The sequence below is a fragment of the Eurytemora carolleeae genome, unplaced genomic scaffold, assembly GCF_000591075.1.
Source record: "Eurytemora carolleeae unplaced genomic scaffold, Eaff_2.0 scaffold446, whole genome shotgun sequence".
Lineage (NCBI taxonomy): Eukaryota > Metazoa > Arthropoda > Copepoda > Calanoida > Temoridae > Eurytemora > Eurytemora carolleeae.
The window spans coordinates 101,094-116,176 of record NW_019396379.1 but is presented as its reverse complement, the minus strand read 5'-3'; the positions used below and the strand labels follow the sequence as shown (position 1 = coordinate 116,176).

Below are 15,083 nucleotides of genomic sequence, written 5' to 3'. Positions count from 1 at the left end.
ATTTGTCTAGTTGGCCCACCCTACACTATATATATATTTGTCTAGTTGGCCCACCCTACACTATATATATTTGTCTAGTTGGCCCACCCTACACTATATATATTGTCTAGTTGGCCCACCCTAAACTATATATATTTGTCTAGTTGGCCCACCCTACACAATGAGGATGAGGATCAAATTCTACTCCTCTGAACCTAACTGCTTAAGAGAAGAAATTACGAGGTAAAAAATAAAACTGAATTGTCAAAATATAAGTCGTCTATCAATAAATTCCCTTTTTCTTGCTTATCAAGGTGTCATTTCTCCATGTTTGAAAATAAAGTTTTGCAGATTTTTAGTATTTTAAATTGAATTTCTACAATTTTTATTTCTGACCCAATTCTCTTGGCCGTTACGTTTCGAATGTTTTTTACGTTTATTGAATAGAAACAAACAACCAAAAAAGTTAAAACTAGATTTAATAAAGGAATTGAGTCTTTGCCAGAATCTCGAATTTTCGAATTCCTTTATTTTTTCAACCTGATGAATGTAAATCTTGTTATACTTCAATCTTAGTTTATTTGAACCAACATAATTTATGGTTTGAAATAAATAAGGTCTACAACATTGGGTTGCTAAGATATAGAGATTAGAAAATCAGAGTTTGTGGCTAAAACACTCGATTACAAAATATCCATAAATCCAAAATATTGCTAAAACTTAAATATTTCAGATATCAGTTTTTCCTGCAGCTGAAGCAAGACCTGCTGACCGGGCGGCTAGAGTGCCCCTACGCTATCAGTGTAGAATTAGCGGCACTAGCACTTCAATGTAAGTGAAATTACAATTTAAAATTACGTATAGAGTTACTTTAAAAGATTTTAGGTTCATAATACACAAAAGGTTTCATCGGTTTTAAGAAATAAGTAAAATAAGAAATTTGAAATATGGACTGATCATGACTAGATCAAAATAGAAACAAACTTGGGGTTGAGATTGAAACGAACTAGGATCTGGGATTAAAGAAACCTGATTCAGCGTTTGATGCAAACCTTGATCAACGATTAAATGCATCGAGATGGTCAAGGATTAGATTAACGAGGATTAAATCTTATCACGGATTAAATTAGGATTTATAAATTCGTAAATTGTTTTATTTTTTAACATTCGAGTTAGAGTATGATCAAGGATTAATACAAACCTGATCAATGTTTGAATGGACTATAGGGATCATTAACTTTTAAGAGAAACCAATATTAAAATTAAAAAGAAACCACACCATGATTGATTCTGTCTAAACGTTTCTAAACATATCCTTTGTAATGTAATAATGAGAACTTGAACCTGAAAGGATTTGGATCTAAAAGTCTCTCAGGATTGGATGGCTGAAATATCTCTGTTCCTAGACCTGACACCCCCTGTTGTTTACGGGTCTGCTAATGAATTAAACCTATGACCTAAATTAAAAGATATCGTGATCTCGACTGATCAGTCTTTGTATAATTTCATGTCAGGGCTGAAGAAAGAAGGACGGGTTTCTTGTGCTCTTGCATTTATCTCCACCCCCTCTCTACAGCACGAACCCATTTCAACATTTCTCCAAACAGAATACAGTGCAAAACCTTTGTCAGAACTTAAGACGCGATTTGCAGATCTATTGTAACTGGAGAGTAATTAAATTTTGGTAGATTAGATTTACTGGATAAATCGGAACTCTTTTTAGAAAATTTTAGGAAAATAGAAACTCTTGATAGATTTTCTGGATGAAAAAGAGCACTTGGTGGGTTTACTGGAAAAATAGGAACTCTCGATAGATTTGCTGGATAAATAAGAGCTCCTGGTAGAATTACTGGATAAATAGGAACTCTTGGTAGATTTACTGGATAAATAGGAGCTCCTGGTAGAATTACTGGATAAAGAGATTTTTTGGGTAAATAGGAACTCTTGGTAGATTTACTGGATAAAAAGATTTTTTGGGTAAATAGGAACTCTTAATAGATTTACTGGATAAATAGGAACTCTTGAAAGATTTACTGGATATTAAGAAACTCTTGTTATATTTACTGGACAAGTGGGAACTCTTTTCAGTTTTTCTGGATGAAAGGAACTCTTTTAGATTTGGATAAATAGGAACTCTTTGTAGATTTGGATAAATAGGAACTCTTGGTAGATATACTGGATAATAAGAACTTTTGTTTGATTAATTTGATAAATAGAACTCTTGGTAGATACTAGACATCAGCTTTGATATAGATTCAATAAGAACTAAACATTATATAAACAATTCATGAAAATTTAAAAATACAGACGTTTGTCTTATCATATAGAAGGATTACTAATTACTCTTCGAAAACCCCTTCGTCATTTTAAAGTAGACATTTTCCAGTGTAGTAGCTGTTATACTTTTCTTAAAGGATAATAAGGATGAAAATTATCCAGTAGAGGTTAGAGGGGGGTTGGGCGGGGATTTGAAAAGATTTCCTCCAAGATGGCTCGAAAGATATTGTTACGACATGACAGGTTTATTATTAAGATAGATATCTGTTGTTGGACAAACTGAGATTGGAATTTCTCCGGGGTTGGGAGAGAATAATGGAAACTCTCCGAGTAGGGGTGCAAGTACTGGAATTTCTCCGGGGTTGGGAGAAAATAATGCAAACTCTACGAGTAGGGGTGCAAGTACTGGAATTTCTCCGGGGTTGCGAGAGAATAATGGAAACTCTCCGAGTAGGGGTGCAAGTACTGGAATTTCTCCGGGAAGGGGAGAGGGTTCTGGAAACTCTGAGAGTAGGGATGAAAAAACATGTTAATTCTCCTAGTAAGGCAGAAAGTAATGAAAATTCTCCGAGTAGTGGTGAGAGAGTACTGGAAAATTCTCCGAGTATTGGAGAGAGAGTACTGGAAAATTCTTCTGGGAGGGGAGAGAGTACTGGATATTCTCCATGTTTTGTATTGAAACTTCTCCATTACCAATCATCATGTACTAGAGAGTTTTATGAAAAGTTTAATAAATTCTTCGAATTAAAGTTGAATCATTAAAACCTAAAATTCTATTAATCGTTTTCCAAAAGCCTAAAATTTAGCAGAACTCTTTAGTTGCGAAAAGATTTTTTGTTAAATGTTCTGCCTTTTTCCTAGGTTTTCTTAATGTAGTTTCATTACTTTTTAAGGATTCTTAAGATATCATCATACGCTAGAACAGGTTATTTTATGAAAACAACGGTAGAATTTTTTTTCTAGTTTCGACTGTACAGTGTACAGATGACGCCAAACTGGGTTTCATAATGCTTGTTAATTTTTTGCTGGGTCGCAAAGAAGTTTTTCACAATTAGATGAACATGAGATGAACATTAGATGAACATTAGATTAACATCAGTCATTTTTTAATTGGCTTTAGGTGCAGACTGTAGAGCGGTAAATATTTTTTTTTTCAATGCCATTCTTTTGAAAGAATGTTTAATTATACGGATTTTTAAACACAAGAAGATATCTCTCCACGAACCAACCTGACAAGACTATTGTATTCTATCCTAGGGCGAATGAAACTATATTAACATGACTTAACAAACTATCCCATAGTACTCAGGGTACACAAAGATACAAACAGAGATTTTAAAAACTTTTTAAAAACTTTCTCCTTGTATATCTCCTGAATATTCCCTGTTTATGAACACTTCTAGATTCCTGATTATCTCCTGGTATCCATCCTGTTTTATAGGTACTCCTTAGTTCCTGATTATCTCCTGGTATCCCTCCTGTTTATAGATATTCTTAGTTCCTGATTATCTCCTGGTATCCCTCCTGTTTATAGGTACTCTTTAGTTCCTGATTATCTCCTGGTATTCCTCCTGTTTATAGGTACTCCTTAGTTCCTGATTATCTCCTGGTATCCCTCCTGTTTACAGATACTCCTTAGTTCCTGATTTTCTCCTGGTATCCATCCTGTTTTATAGGTACTCCTTAGTTCCTGATTATCTCCTGGTATCTCTCCTGTTTATAGATACTCCTTAGTTCCTGATTATCTCCTGGTATTCCTCCTGTTAATAGATACTCCTTAGTTCCTGATTATCTCCTGGTATTCCTCCTGTTTACAGACACTCCTTAGTTCCTGATTATCTCCTGGTATTCCTCCTGTTAATAGATACTCCTTAGTAACTGATTTTCTCTCCTGGTATCTCTCCTGTTTATAGATACTCCTTATTTCCTGATTATCTCCTAGTATCTCTCCTAATTTTAGATACGCTTGGTTCCTGATTATCTCCTGATATCCCTCCTGTATATAGATACTCTTTAGATCCTGATAGTATATCTATTCTTTATATATTTTCCTGTATTCTTGATTATCTCCTGGCTTACCTCCTATTTATAGATAATCCTTAGTTCCTGAATATCTCCTGTTTATAAATACACCTTGGTTGCAAAATATCTCCTGTATATAAAGACTCCTTGGTTACAACCTAGAATTTGGAATTATAGATCAATATCTCATCACAAGTATTTATCTTCGTTCTTGCTCAACGTTTGATTTGCTGAATTATAACTGATTCTTTGAACCAAGGTTCAACGAGGGTGAATTGGCAGATATAAGGTTCAGCGAGGGTGAATTGGCAGATACAAGGTTAAGCGAGGGTGAATTGGCAGACATAAGACTGGCGAGGGTAGGTAGACATTGTTAGGCGGCTCTAAGGTTTAATTTAAATACCGCAATTCAAAATATCCTGCCATTCTATCCTCGCTTAGGATTTTAGAATCTACCCTCCCCCCTTGTTTAGGATTGCAGAATCTACCCTTCCCCCTCGCTAAGGATTGCAGAATCTACCCTCCCCCCTCGCGAAGGATTGCAGAACCTGGTTCTTGGAGCCAATTCTTTTTAACCTTTGAGAGTAGATCAACTGAAGAATAAATATTGTAAAAATCACAATTCGTTTCTTATTCTTTTTAAACAGGGCAAATAGTAAGTGGGGGAGGGGGGGGGGTTGATCACAGTTAAATGATTTTTAAAGTGGAAAAATTTTACTTTTAGCAAAATAAATTAAAATAAATTAAAAAACCAAAAAAAGTCAGCCAACTGGATTGTTTTGGTACATAAAGTACATACATTTCTGTACTTGCAACCTTTTATTCACTTTACTCCTATAAATGAGTACAAATTACAATTACAGTTTGGTGTTGAGACATTTCATTTCGTTGAAAACAGGACATTTTTAATAGGAATAATTTAAGATCTATAAATGTTAATATTTATGATTTTGTTATTTGTAAAATTTCTATTTATTAAACTTCATATTATATAAGATACATACATATCTCAGCTTAAATTTGAAATTGTAAAAATGTATGTAAGACATACATTCATCGATTTTGTTGTACTAAAGTGGATTATACTCTGACTGCAGTACAGTACAGTTTGAACATGTCTCCTTGTTTCAGCTGAACTGGGAGATTATGACGAGGATGTCCATACTCCAGCTCTTATCTCTGAGTTCAGATTTCTACCAAACCAGAATGAAGAATTTGAAATCGATGTCACGGAAGCTTACAGGAGAAACAAGTAAGTTGAGAAACATAAGAATGGATGAATAGGATAAATGGGATGAATAGGATGAATAGATTGATGAATTAATGAATATTATGAGTTGCAACATGCATAGTTTATATTTCCAAGATGACTTTTCAAAAATTGTTGAATAATAACTAAATAAGACCAAAATATGAAACTTCTTAATTTTGAACACATTACTCCAATAATTCTTATAAATAATAATCTTTTTGAAGTCTTTCATTAAAAATAATAAGAGATAAAATATGGAAGACGACATTTCTAATTGTTCAGAGGATTAAGTCCAGCCCAGGCGGAGTTGGGATACCTGAACAAAGCGAAGAATCTGGAAATGTACGGAGTGGATATGCACACTGTACTGGGCAAGGACGCTTCAGAGTACAGGTAGAGTACTTTTATCAGAGTACAGTAAGAAGTACATGAAGACACAGTACCTATATCATTGTACATGATGAAGTACATGTAGATACAGTTCATTTAACCGATTACACATGCACATAAGGGGTACAGGTACATAAAAGGTAGATAAGTTCATATTACCTATTATAGTACAGGTGGATACAGTTATTTATTAGAGTACATTTAAATAATCGGATACCAGTTACTAAGATAAGTATTAAAAAGTCGAAGGAGTACAAGTAAAAGTACGTATAATAATATCTGAGTGCAAAAACAAATTCATATCTGAGTACATCTACAATCTGAGTTTAAAATTACAATTCCTTGATAAGTATAAAGCAACATAGTTGGCGACAATGAGCCTTTCTGTGAAAGGATAGATAGGTTCTTGTTCATATTCTTTCGACTGGTTTAATATAAATCAATTTAATTTTTATTTACATGCAACCATGATTCATTAGCGTTTTGATTATCTTGATATCCATATTCATAAAATCTGTTTATGACAGACAAAAATCTCAAGAACTAAAGGGGGTCAATCCAGATGATATAAATGTTTTTTTCCTAGCCCCTGGTTTATATACTCCTTTCAGATTTGGATCATCATTAACACCAAATTGTATAAATGTTTTTTCTCCGTATTCCCTAATACTTTTTTTCAATATTTATTTGATATAGGTTTCTTTGTATCCTAGCCTAGCCTATCCTAGTCTTTGATTGTATATTCAATCCATAGCAAACCCTTGTTTTACCCATGCTTTCATTTTTATGTATATCCATTAATCCATTAAGTGGTGTATCCTATACTTGGTATCCTAGTACCTTATCTGATATCTTAGTATCCTGTACCCTGGTACCATGTATCTGGTATCTTAGTATCTTTGACCCTGGTACCCTGTATCTGGTATCCTAGTATCCTGGTACCCTGTATCTGGTATCCTAGTATTCTTGACCCTGGTAACCTGTTTCTTATTTCCTAGTATTCTTTTATCCTGGTACCCTGTATCTGGTATCCTAGTATCCTGGTATCCTGTTACCCTGTATCTGGTATCCTAACATCCTGGTATCCTGGTACCCTGTAACTGGTATCCTAGTATCCTGGTATCCCGGTATAATATTATCATGGTATCTTAGAATCCTTATATTCTGGTTTCCTAGCATCCTGGTATCCTGGTATTATATTATCATGGTACTCATCCTGATATTCTGGTATTATATTATCATGGTATCCTAGCATCCTGATATTCTGGTATTATATTATCATGGTATCCTAGCATCCTGATATTCTGGTATTATATTATTATGGTATCCTAGCATCCTGGTATCCTGGTATTATATTATTATGGTATCCTAGAATCCTGATATTCTGGTATTATATTATCATGGTATCCTAGCATCCTGATATTCTGGTATTATATTATTATGGTTTTCTCAGCATCCTGGTATCCTGATATTATATTATCATGGTATCCTAGCATCCTGATATTCTGGTATTACATTATCATGGTATCCTAGCATCCTGATATTCTGGTATTATATTATTATGGTATCCTAGCATCCTGGTATTCTGGTATTATATTATCATGGTACCTAGCATCCTGATATTCTGGTATTATATTATTATGGTATCCTAGCATCCTGATATTCTGGTATTATATTATTATGGTACTCATCCTGGTATCCTGGTATTATATTATCATGGTATCCTAGCATCCTGATATTCTGGTATTATATTATCATGGTATTCTAGCATCCTGATATTCTGGTATTATATTATCATGGTATTCTAGCATCCTGATATTCTGGTATTATATTATCATGGTACTCATCCTGATATTCTGGTATTATATTATCTAGCATCCTGATATTCTGGTATTATATTATTATGGTACTCATCCTGATATTTTGGTTTACTAGTATCCTGGTATCCAAAAACCCTGGTATCATGCTATTGTATTATCATTGTATCCTAGCATCCTGATATCCTGGTTTCCTTGTATACTGGTTTCCTAGTATCTTGGTATCCTAGTATCCTGGTATCCTAGTATCCTAGTATCCTGGTTTTCTAGTATTCTGGTATCCTAGTATCCTGGTATCCTAGTATCCTAGTATCCTGTTTTCCTAGTATCCTGGTTTCCTAGTATCCTGGGATCCTGGTATCCTGGTATCCTGGTATCCTGGTATGCTGGTATCCTAGTATCCTGGTATCCTGGTATCCTAGTATCCTGTTTTCCTAGTATCAATATTTTAATCTGCTTGCATGTGTTCCTTTATCCGCACTACACTAAATCCTTCCGCGAATATAAGAAGGATGCATGAGAAAAATATATTAACAATTATCAGCTCATTCTTCTTTCCTTTTGGTTTAAATTTTTCTTAACATTTTATTAGTCCGGAAAAAAGTTTTTTTTTCGCGTAATTTTACAACAAAATCCAAACAAGAGATATATTGGCTGTCTGCACAATAAATTCAAATACATATGAAGGTTCAGCGTATCATATTTTAAACTCGCTCTGTCTTTGATAAAATGTTTTGATGAATAGAGCGAGCCAAGCTCTTCTCTCTCGATAAACCTTGGCATGGAGTTCTAGTTTCTTGTTCCTTGTTATGAACTCTGATCATTTATTCAAACCTTCCTCAATATTCATCGCTTGCTGGATACATTCTAGAGATTTATTGATCAGCGCATCGTCAATCGATGGATGTTCGTTTGATCTAACTTCTAGTGATCTGGGATTGATTTGATCGTCAAGATATAGAATTGATCAAAAGTTAGTCGATAGGCTAACAAAAGGTTAAAGGAAATGAGAGCTTCTAATTTTCCTAGCCCTATATTTTTGCAGCCTGATGGTGTAAACTTCTGATATGTTTAACTTGACTATTCGGTTTAGCAGAGTAAATATAGTCTAAAATATGAAAGATCTACGAAATCAGGTTGCATTAGATATAGGATTATACAGGGGCGGATTTAAGTGAGGGTGGGGCAAGATTTTTTAGGAACAAAAAAATTCATAATTAGGAACAAAAAATCGCGCGCAGGCGAAATTTTTTTTTGACTTAAAAGACTCAAAAAGAGTCAAAATTAATGACTCAAAACTAAAAAACTAGATTTTTAACTTTTCACACATTATAGTTTATTAAGACATGTATTTTTCCTGTTTTGCACTAGGGTTTCTTTCCCTTAAGAATGCTAGTGAGAAGCTATTCTGAAAATAGGAACAAAAAATCCAAATTCGGGGGGGGGGTGAATGTCCCCCCGCCCCCCTGTATCCGCCCTTGGGATTATAATTTAAGGGGATTGATCTGTATTTTTAAATAATTTATAGACAAATGATTGATTTAATTTGTCATTAATTCGTGGCTACTGCAACTAAACAGAAAAGTTGAATCTCGAAAAAAATAAAGATCAAATTATCTAGAAAGAGAAGCAGGGGGGGGGGGGTAGAGTTGAAATAGTATAAGATAATTCTAAAAGTGTATGGTTTGATTAATGTCAGTCATCCTAAATTTCTGAACCTGAGATATAAAGATTCGTGACAATCCGTCCTGCTTCAATTAAACACGAACACAAGGCTCTAATTACAGATTCACGTTTTTAACTTTCATCAAAAACGTTCAAATAAACATTAAATCTACATCAAATTATAATTGATAGAGAACTACGTAGTATAAATGCGTGAATTTTTATTAATTAAAATATTAATTAACTGGTTGGAAATAAACATGCAAGCAACTATAGTCTGTTCTATGTTTTAGACGTATTAAAATTTAAATATTAAAGCATTTTTCTACCATTAGATTAGAACATATAAACTCTTTTTGTTATAGTAAAGAGTATTTTAGATTATTCTAACCACTCGATAGCTGGACCTAACCCTGTGTTATATAAGCCTAACTCTTTATTTAATCAACCTAATTCTATGAGAGATCAACCTAATTCTTCATTAGAACAATCTAGTCCAATGTTAGACCAACCTAAACTTGTGTTAGATTAACCTACTCCTGTGTCATTAAAACCTATGCCGATGTGATATCACCCTATTCCAATGTTAGTTCAACCTAATCCCGTTTTAGATCACTTTAACCCTGTCTTAGATCAACCTCATCTATTGTTAGATCACCAAAATCCTGTGTTAGATCAACCTATTCCTTACTTAGATCAACATAATCCTGTCTTTAATTAACCTAATCCTTTGTTAGATAACCTTAATAACATGATAGATCATCCTAAACTAACATTAGCTCAACTTTATCTTGGATTTATTCTAGTTTGGGTTTGACTCCGACTGGAATCCTCGTGTTTGAGGGAGAAACCAAGATCGGTCTCTTCTTCTGGCCGAAGATCACCAAGCTGGACTTCAAGAAGAAGAAGTTAACCCTCGTTGTGGTTGAGGATGAGCAGGAGCATACCTTCGTATTCAGGTTAGTTAATCAGTCTATCAGTCAATCAGCCAATCAATCAATCAGTCAATAATTTAACTTGGAACCTGGATCAATGAAGTTTGTATTAGCCTTGTAAGAAAGAAATGTTCCACTTACTTGTCAAAACATAAAGATAAAGCACTTTGTGGGATATTCCTGGCTACGGGCATACTCAGCATTGATCTCATGCTAAACCTTATCCAGGTTTCATGATTACAGCCAAGTTTATTCAAGTTCAGCAAACCAGGAAATGCAAGATAAGCATGATCTATGCTCCAGGATTCATTGCTCTGATTCCTGCTCTGTCTTGAATTAAACAACTATTATGATAATGAAAAGAATGTTTTGAATAATATCTACGTGTACTGCGTAGGTTGAGAAATGAGAAGGCGTGCAAGCATCTCTGGAAATGTGCGGTCGAGCATCACTCGTTTTTCCGGCTCCGGGCTCCAGTAAAGGGACCCTCGGCTCGACAGAACTTTTTCCGAATGGGATCAAGATTTAGATATAGTGGGCACACAGAGTTTCAAAACGCCGTTGCCGGAGGTCGGGCGAGAAGAACGGTTTCGTTCGTCCGTACTCCAAGTCAGAGATATGCTCGGAGACAATCCCATGTTCTCCGGGAGAAGAAAAAAGCAGAGGAGAAGGTTTCAATTCCGGAGACAGAGGCAACTAAATCTTTGGCAGAGGTTTCAGTTCCTCTCTCCAAGCCGGCGGTGGTTGATACGCCACGGGACTCCGCCCCCTCGCCCACCCTTGTGCTTAATCTCTCCGCCTCTCCTAGCGCCACGCCAAGAGGCAAATCCTCAACCACAAGTCCACGCTCTCACACGACTGAAAGTCCCAGGGACGGATCTATGAATGATCTGACTCCGAGAGCAGTTAAATCTTTACCCAACACTTCAAGAGCTGGAACCACAGATGATGAGACAAGGTTGGAAACTCTTCTAAATATCAAGATGGATGAATCTGAGACAAAATCGTCCGTTCCAAATAATCAGATTCCAACCCAGCCGGCCAAACCTTTGCCGGTGGATTCTTATAAGAATAATCTACTAAAAGCAAAGGCAGAAGAGGAGATTAAGGCGGAGTTTAAGAATGCAGAGCTCAGTTCCTCGGCGGAGAATGTGATAAGGTCAGTTTATCTTGATTCTCCGGGTGCTACATTGATCACGCCAGGGTTTTTTATACTAGTTAAATAGCAGGGAGCCATTATATATCATTTATCGTTCATCCTGTCAGTGAAATCTTCTACAATGCATCATTCTTATTTTCTTTATCTCAATGCAGTGGTTTCTATATCCATCTTTCTTTATCTCAATGCAGTGGTTTCTATAACCATCTTTTTTATCTCATTGCAGTGGTTTCTATAACCATCTTTCTTTATCTCAAAGCAGTGGTTTCTATTCTATAACCATCTTTCTTTATCTCAATGCAGTGGTTTCAATAACCATCCTTCTTCATCTCAATGCAGTGATTTCTATAACCATCCTTCTTTATCTTAATGCAATGGTTTCTATAACCATCTTTCTTTATCTCAATTCAGTGGTTTCTATAACCATCTTTCTTTATCTCAATGCAGTGGTTTCTATAACCATCTTTCTTTATCTCAATGCAGTGGTTTCTATAACCATCTTTCTTTATCTCAATGCAGTGGTTTCTATAACCATCCTTCTTTATCTCAATGTAGTGGTTTCTATAACCATCCTTCTTTATCTCAATGCATTGGTTTCTATAACCATCTTTCTTTATCTCAATGCAGTGGTTTCTATAACCATCTTTCTTTATCTCAATGCAGTGGTTTCTATAACCATCTTTCTTTATGTCAATGCAGTGTTTTCTATAACCATCTTTCTTTATCTCAATGCAGTGGTTTCTATAACCATCTTTCTTTTATGTCAATGCAGTGGTTTCTATAACCATCTTTCTTTATCTCAATGCAGTGGTTTCTTTATCCATCTATCTATCACATAAATTATCAGAAAGGGTTTTATTCATGTTTTTTTATATTTCAGTCCGAGGAAGAATTTGAATCTCTCCAACGGTGATTCACCATCCAAAGAAATTTCGGACAAGTCTAGCGCTACATTTGTTTCAGTGGTAGGTTCCTTTAATCATTGTTATCTGTGTTATGTGTGTGTTTTTTTTGCTTGAAATATAGTCAATTTTAGTTTCTTTCTATTTTAATAAATTGATTATATTTGATTGTATTTGTCAATGGTTTTTTAGTTTCTTTCTATTTTAATAAATTGATTATATTTGATTGTATTTGTCAATGGTTTTGGTTTTCTGTGAATGTCTTTATTGTGTAGGGTGGTGACAAGTTAACCCTGAGCTTGGGATCCGGAAACACTAACCTGATGGACCTGGAGTCGGTCATTCCCATCTCCACTCAACCCTCCAACCTGGAGCTTCTCTCCACACTTACAACTCCCATTGCTCCAATCTCATCTCTTGGATCTGGAGTTAACAACTTCACGTTCAGCTCCACTCTCAGTTCAGCTCTTACTCCCATTTCAACCCTGACCTCCCCAATGACCCCTCTCTCCAACCTCTCCGCTCCCCTGAACCCGTCCCAGCTCCCGGTCAGTATTACACACTTTTCCGAGAACGGAGTAGCAGGACTGCAGAAGGAAACCTTGTTCTCCGACACCATATCCATGATGAACCCGACCTCAAACCCGTTCACGAACCCATTTATCAACACAACCACCAATGACGAGAACAACGGTCAGAAGTTTGCCACCATCGGTCGTTCCAACCCCTTTACATATTCGAACAAGAGCAAAAATCCGTTTTTGGATCGGTTGGACGCTCAACACCATGGAAATGGAGAACTGACTTCAGGTTCTCCGATGTCTACTTCACCTGGGACTTCTCCGGAGGCATCTCTTGATCCTGTCTCCGATAACGGATCCAGCACTTCCACTCTTAATAAAATAGTAAGTAAATTGTACTGTACAGTGTACATAATCTCTGTTGTAGTGGTTGTACAGTGCAGATTACTAAATTTATTTTAAAACATGTATATATTCAATGTGGGATTTGACACAACATTTATAATCAAAAATGGTAAAAATAGTTTAATGTGCATATATTGGTGGATATTTTTTTTATCTACAAATTGTCAAATTTTTAAATACACAATTTACAGCAAAAACACATTTTTTAACTTTTTCTAAAGACGTTACTTTCATAGAATCATTAAATATGTTTTTAATTTTCTGATAGAATTTTCTTAATTTTGTTTAAGTTTGTATCTTTAATAAAATAAGCCTCACAGATGGAGTAAAGGAAATATTGACATTAGGTGACTTTTTAGGAGACAACATTTGCCAGCAGCCAACCTGTGACAAGATCTCTTTCCAGTGTTGGAACCAAACCTGGAATATCGAGCAGTCGTCTTCCAGTTCTAGGTAACAAGAAAATAAATGACCGCCATTTTGATTAAGTCCCGCGCATTTTTAAATAACATAAAAAATCAATGAATTTCTCTATTTTCAGCGACGAGTTTATCAAAAACGAGTATTCTGAACAACAGAAACACGCTGAACAACAAGTATAACTCTGAGAACCTGGCGAACGGTCACAACTCCAACATCATTAACAACAACTCCAACAACCTCCAGGGGGACACAAGCCTTGAGGAGATATCTCCTTGGCTTGTTAAAGACAATATGATCATGAACAAAAAAATGGACAAATCCAAGATTCCACTTTTAAAGACTGTTATCACCACAGAATTGTGATAAACTGGAAATATTTATTAACTATAAGGAAATCTGTACTATGCATTTAACAGGGGTGGGAGTATAGTACAACATGCAAAATCCGCCAATTGGATCCCCAAAAACCGGTTCCCATTTAGGGATTATCTAACCTGGAACCTAAGGTTTGTTTTCACGATGGTTGATAGTTTACTAAGCTTAACCAAGGTTTAAGCGGAGTTAAGCATTTATCAATGTTCTTTAATTCATCCTAAAATATCCTCCATTCGTCCTTAGAGATCCGTCCTGGAATCCTCCATCCGCTCTTTAGACCTTAATCCGTCCTTAAACCATCCGTCCACGGATTGTAAAAGAATAAAGGTTCTTTGATGAACCAATTATCCCAGAAATAACCACCCTTAGTGAGAATCTATAAGTATTAATTCAATCAAGTAAACCTGCTTTCAATAATATCTATATTTATACATGAATTTGTACAATTTATCGTTATACATTCTTCGTCCTGTCATGTTGTAAAATAAATTGCTCGGAGCAAATTTAATTTTTGAAGAAATAAATTTTAAATCTGAAATGTGGGAGGTGAGCGTCCATTTTCTATGAGGTAGAGTGATTCTTAGGATTTTAATGAACTGCAAATCCATTCGTTTGAAGAATCATACTGGATTTGTTTCTCCATGTCACTCCAATCTGTGTGCAATACATTTGCTAGCGCTTAAACATTCCCTGAAAGGGATTTTTAAATAATTTTCTCATTTTTTAATTGGCAGACAAGTTTTTGCCTCAAGCTCTGACTTTCAAATACCAATATCTTTAAAACCTGATGGTGTAAACCTTTGACATTTCTAACTTCATAGATTATTTGATCTCAGAGATTTCATTGTTAAAAATATTTAAGGTCTACGACATTTGGTTGCAAAGATATAGGGATTTGAAATCAGAATTTGTGGCAAAGACTGTCTTAATAAAAATAAAAGATTTTATTTGGGTTAGCAAT

The 15,083-nt window shown here is 35.2% G+C and overlaps 1 protein-coding gene across 2 annotated transcripts in view; it reads left to right on the top strand.

The window, feature by feature from the left end:
* LOC111702052 (band 4.1-like protein 5) overlaps window positions 1-14,660 on the top strand; it is a 29,586-nt gene extending 14,926 nt beyond the window's left edge. The window contains exons 3-12 of one of the 2 annotated variants that reach the window (XM_023473604.1): window positions 144-222; window positions 713-810; window positions 5,410-5,530; window positions 5,813-5,923; window positions 10,209-10,361; window positions 10,735-11,496; window positions 12,377-12,461; window positions 12,674-13,303; window positions 13,684-13,777; window positions 13,866-14,660. In XM_023473604.1, the coding sequence (XP_023329372.1) occupies window positions 144-222; window positions 713-810; window positions 5,410-5,530; window positions 5,813-5,923; window positions 10,209-10,361; window positions 10,735-11,496; window positions 12,377-12,461; window positions 12,674-13,303; window positions 13,684-13,777; window positions 13,866-14,110 (2,378 nt within the window). In that variant the 3' untranslated portion in view covers window positions 14,111-14,660. The remainder of the gene's footprint in view (window positions 1-143; window positions 223-712; window positions 811-5,409; window positions 5,531-5,812; window positions 5,924-10,208; window positions 10,362-10,734; window positions 11,497-12,376; window positions 12,462-12,673; window positions 13,304-13,683; window positions 13,778-13,865) is intronic. The other variant, XM_023473605.1, reaches the window with a different exon arrangement.
* Window positions 14,661-15,083: the final 423 nt, after the last annotated feature.